General features: G+C 35.6%; 1 protein-coding gene across 1 annotated transcript; it reads left to right on the top strand.

Annotated features, from left to right (window-relative positions):
• The first annotated feature begins 5,077 nt into the window (after positions 1-5,077).
• LOC145604106 (uncharacterized) lies at positions 5,078-5,566 on the top strand. Its single transcript, XM_081660053.1, has one exon. The coding sequence runs from the start codon at positions 5,078-5,080 to the stop codon at positions 5,564-5,566; it is 489 nt and encodes a 162-aa protein (XP_081516179.1).
• Positions 5,567-5,947: the final 381 nt, after the last annotated feature.

The following is a 5,947-nucleotide window of genomic DNA, read 5'->3' as shown; positions in this document are numbered from 1 at the left end:
TGTGAATGAAGTGTGTAAAAGTGATACTAAGGCTAGCTGAAAAGGTTATGGTGATGGAAATAGATATGAGAAGAGTCTAGATGGTGACTCTTTGAGCTAGGTAGGCTAAATGATGTGGGTTCAAGCCCCCAAGTCTAGCTCTAAATGGGTAAGGATAAACATTGGATATTCTTTGACTCGATCATGCATAAATATGTATGTGGCCGCACCTCAATGTGAGGTTGCCTACGTATCCGTTAGGAATCAGGCCAACGTAGCTCTAACCGAACTTCGCACAAATACATGTACATCTCCAAGAGGTCTTTTGAGGGTTGTAATGTGGTTAAGCTGATGGTTTAAGGAAGAAAGGGGTAAAAAGGCTCAAGAGCCGAGAGAAGCCCCCAAGATATGCAATTGTGTATTTGAAAATTTTGAATTCGCAAGTTTTTTTTTTTTTGGTTTTTTTTTTGGGCATTTGAATCAACGTAGGCAATCCCGGATCATGCGGTTCATCACTCACTTAGCATTCATGTTTCTCAGGCACGGTACCAAGCACTCGATGAGAGACACAATTCGAGACGTGTTCATATCAAAGACATTGGAACACTTGCCTTTAGACATTGTTTTTTTTTTTATTACTTATTCTTTTTTTTTATTTGAACTTGATTTCTTACTGTTACACAAATTGCACATCTTTCCATACCTGGGTTAAGTGAATGTGGGTTGAAGAAATAAAGGCCAAACGTTAGACGAGGCTCAAAGTGGTTGATGAAGAAATGGATATGTAATTGAAATGGTTTAAGGGGAATGACAGGGTTGCAAAGGTGCCTCAAATCATTGGTGTACCTTGTGTTTAGTTCGGCAATTGATTTTTTTTTTTTTTTTTTGCGAAATGACATGATCAAGCAAAGGAAAGAAATGCTCATTGATGGAAAAGGTAAGAAACATGACACATAGACAATACACATGGATAAGGGGAACCTATGCCAAACTCATTAGGGGAAAGGGTTGAAACAAAAGAAGAAAAAAAGTATGAAATCTTGTATGGGAAACTTGTCTTTTGCTTCGTCTTCATGGATGCTTATGAATTACTTGTTATCGCCAAGAGGGACAAGAAATTTGTTATTGCTGATGCTTTGATTAGAAGAAAAGAAGGAAGGAATGACGTTCCCCTTATTCTTCCAACTCTTGCCTAGTGATTCTTGAACTCGAGTACTATATATGGAACAAAATGAGCTCACTTAATGCATTAACTCAATACTCGAATTGGAAAGGAAGAGTGTATGAAAGAATTTTCAAAACCAATGTGAAATACTCCACTCATTCCTATTACGACGGAAAACGACGCATGCATGGTCCTAGTATACGATCATAAACAATATAGTGCATTACTCGAAGACAAAGTGTATGCAACGACTCAACATGTATGATTAGGTGAGTTTATTATGACTCGTGGTATGATCGCATGGCTAGACATGAGGATGTTGTGAAAAACAAAGGACCTAAGGACCAAATAGCACGGAAGACTAAAAGACAAACTAACTTGATTAATTTTGTTCAATTTTAATGTTTATGCTATTTACTAGGTGAAAACGGTCCATTGGCAATCGTTAGTTGTAAATAAGATTAACCATAACCAAAGACAAAGAACACATGTTAAGGTTAGCACAATAATCACAAGAAACTAGGAAGACGAGTGGAATTCTAGAAGAGTTAGGAATCATGGGTATAAATAAATAAAAATCTATAATCCTATGTTATACGAGTTGACACGGATTTAAGGACTTGGCTAAGACTAGCTTGACACGAAAGAAAAAATAAAAATAAAAAGGTTGCACACTAAAAAGACACCTAAACTGGACAGGCTGTAGTATATCGGTTATATCTTTGTATCTGTGATTCTAATTGAGACGAAACCAACTCCCAATGACAGATAAAACTCGGGGCTACAGATCTATAGGTGGAACAACACGTAACTCTTTTAGAACTCCGGCTATGACCAAAACAAGTTTACTCTTATGCAGGATACGGGAATAAAAATCCGGGTTGACTCAAAATTAAAAAAATACTATGACTCGACTCTAATGAAAAAAAAAGAGAAAAAAATAAATAAAAATATGCACACATTAGCACATTGTCACGAATGATGCAATGAAGTTCGCAACCTAGAGTCAAGATCTATGTTCCACTAAGGTCAAGCTTATTTGGGTGTCAAAGGGTACCATGGTTAAGAGTTTGGACGCGTTAGCAAGGCAGCCTCCCTTGAGGGTGTATGCCAACGGGCGGCTCCACGAGTTCGTGATGAAATCAAACTCAACTCCATGGTTTGGGTGAATTTAAAAAACTCGGATGAACCCTTATTGCCATGAGCGTTTTTGGGTTGATAGAGTTTAAATCCCCCGAGCTAGCCACGTACGTAGAACACGTACTATTGTGGAAAAATAGGTAACCTAATATGCATATGCATATGTGACAATGTCAATTAAATCACAGGAATACAATTCAAGAATCTTTCAAGTCTCATCCACTCATCTCAATTAAATACCGATCACTCAAATCGATAAATAGCCAAGAATCCTCCCTCGTGGAGTCGCCAAATTGTAGGCGTCGCTCGAAGTCTGCCTACGTTAAAGCATGTTGTGAATATGCTTGGCACTCATAGGAAGTGGGAATTGAAATATACGATTAGGGACAAGGAAAGTAGGGAGCCGCCAACAAGTTTTTAAGGAACTTGTAAACCGTTCACGGATCATTTAAGGCAACCACGATTAAGGGACAACGATAGGCAACAACGATTGACCCGTGAAGGTTACACCCCATTCATAATCCATGAGATTACTAACTCCATATGGTTCGGAACCACGAAAGGAGGATCGGGGATGATGGTACGAAGTGAGTCATGGAGTCACATTCGCCCGTATTGGCCTCTACTCGATTCTTATAATGAAAAGTATTCCTGTGATCTCAAAGGCATACAAACGAAATATTCAATTTTCTCCAAACTATTATAAAGCTAAATTGGTTAAATATTAATGCAACATATAATTCTAATTATTAGTGATCACTTGATTAAATTACAAGATTAAAGGAACCTAAACCGGTTGTCCGAATTATCTTATTAGGCGTGATATTCAATTACATATTCCCTTTAAACATGCAATATGGTGATCATAAATAATAATAATAGAATCATCATTAATATTGGAAGCAATAATATAACAATAATAGCGTTAGTCCAAAACAAATAATAATCCTCATCATGATATTAGCAATAAGAAATAATAATGAGAGTAATTAAGTGATTCCTTGAAATTGCTACATTATGAATAAATTGTTAGTAACTGCAATAAAAATAAATCAAATGGAAATTAAATTAAATAAAAAGTAGAGTTGATTTGGTCCAAACCCTCAGTTAATTCTACCTTTCACGCCTTGGTTTAAGTATAGAACTTCGGGTATTGTATGGACTCCTTAGAGTGCTTAAGGGATATAAAATGAGAGAATAGGGTGGCTAGAATTTAGGCAAGAGAAAGAGGAAAGAATATTTTGGTGAAGGGAGAGAGGATATTTTTGGTGTAGAAGAGAGGAAGAGAGAATGATTTGGTGATCAAGCTTGTTGATGATTGAAAAAGGGGAGATATGACCTCTATTTATAGGGAAAAAAGAGGGGCGAATCAAGATAAGATAAGAATTCGAATCGGATAAAACTCTTGCGATAGACAGCAGTTTTTGCGGTTTTTGTTTTTATCAATCTTTTGATCCAGAAATCGGAATAAGATGAATAAGATATTGTTGGAAAGCTCTTGAAGTCTACTGTCTAACCCAATTTGAATCAGATTAAAATATTTTGTAGAATAAAAGATATGGCCGAAATAGTGGGACAGTGTCAGTTTTGGATAGAGTTTAGTATTTCTTTAATATCTTTTTCGTTATAGCTCGGAATTAATATTATAATATATCATTGGAAAGATAATTTCAAGAGCTATCCAACCATATAAAAATCAGATAAAAAATATGAAGCACGAAAATAATATCTGACAATCTTTGAACGTCTTTCAATTTGAATAGAATTAGGACTTTCAAAAAGAAAAGTTTTATTCAATTTCAAACTCTTTAATCTTATCTTTTCAAAAAGGATAATTAAGATCTTTTAGAAGCTTATAGAAGCTTCCAATTAATCCTAATTGGATTAGGAATGGGATTTAAGCCTTTGGACCCTCCACATGATCATTGGGTCGTAGGTAAGGTGGGCTTATGTTCGGTTGAGCTCAGTTTAGTATTTTGGCCATAACTTATTCGTTATAACTCGGATTTGGGCTTATAATATATCGTTGGAAAGCTCTTTTAAATCCCCATACAAATATTTAACAATTGGACCCAGATTATGGACCAAAATAAACTGATCTAAACGTTTTTATAAAAAAGGAGACGAAATGAATGATTTTAATGGAGACGAAATGAATTATTTTGGGTTTAAAGGCACGAAAAAGAGGAAAATAAGTTATAGTTTGGTGAAATGGGTTAGGAATTGGGTTGTTTTATGAAATGTATTGGGAATGAACATGGATTTAAGCACTCTAAATATTACATACTCAACCCGACCAATAATGGCGGTGAAAGGTTGTTCATCATCGGGTTTTGTTTTGGGGAGACATTTTTAGGTGTCTACAGTTGCAAATTTGACTTTCCCTCACATTGCTTGACTTAATCAATTGACTTCCCAATTGATTGAATTCATTATGATTACATGTGGATCCCAAACCCTAGCACCTTATACATTTGATTTCTTCAAGTTTATTTGTCGTGTTTGTCCTAGTTTTGAATTCACAACCCTACCTATAGACTTCGGAATAGCTTGACTTTAGACGATAGACAATAGCCCACCATTCCTTTGGGTTCGACCCTTGACTTACCATATACTTGTATAAGGTTGGTTAAGTGTTTATATTTGTTTGACCGTTGGGGAGGGTAGATAACGACCTACAGTTTCCATCGATCAGTATTTCCGTAGAGGGAGATTTGGGGGTGTTACAGTTTGAAAGTAGGCTGACTACTGATTTGCAGCTAAAGCTATGTGGACAAGTGTTTGAAACCTTAGATGAAAGAAATTCAAGTTAAAATTCAAGCGGCGAAATATCGCCAAAAGAGTTACGCGGATTTGAAGCATAGAGAGGAAGGGTTTGAGGTTGGTGACAAGGTATTGTTGAAGCTGTCACCAATGAAAGGTGTAATGAGGTTTGGGAAGAAAAGAAAGCTTAGCCCAAAATATATTGGTTTATATGAAATATTGCAAAGGATAGACAAAGTTGCTTATATGTTGGTTTTACCTATGGAGCTAAGTAAAGTACATGATGTATTTCATGTATTTCAGTTAAGAAGGTATATCCATGATAAGTCACATGTGCTACAACCTGAAACAATCGAGTTAGATCAAATCTTAACTTATGAAGAAAGACCTGTCAAGATCCATGACAATAAAGGGCATAGTACACACAATAAGGAAGTTAAGATTGTCAACGTGCTATGGTTTAACCAAGAGTATGAGGAAGCAACTTGGGAAGCTAAGGATGAAATGAAAAAGAAATAACCCGAGTTGTTTAAGGTATGTTGAGTTACAAGGACCTAACTCGTTTTCTTTAAGGGGGGTAGAATGCGGTAGAATTTTGCGCTTTTTCCCTATATTTTCCGTTTTTTGTGCTTTTTGCACATTTTTTACGGTTATTTCAAGTAATTTTGATTTCAAGGAAACATTAAAGGCAAAAGTATGACAAAAAAGTACAACAATATTATACAAAGTGAGGATAAAAGCTTGAATTTCGTTATCCATGTTTCGGGACGAAACTTCTTTTAAAGGGGGGTAGACTGTAATACCCCGTATTTTTATATGTATTTTAATTTTAAATTGGTATTGCATAACGTATTTGTAATACCCCGTATTTTAAAGTATTTTATAAATTATTTATTTGTT

The sequence above is a fragment of the Chenopodium album genome, chromosome 22 (genome assembly GCF_948465745.1).
Source record: "Chenopodium album chromosome 22, dcCheAlbu1.1, whole genome shotgun sequence".
NCBI lineage: Eukaryota > Viridiplantae > Streptophyta > Magnoliopsida > Caryophyllales > Amaranthaceae > Chenopodium > Chenopodium album.
The sequence above is the reverse complement of the archived record's forward strand: the minus strand, read 5'-3'. Positions and strand labels throughout refer to the sequence as shown.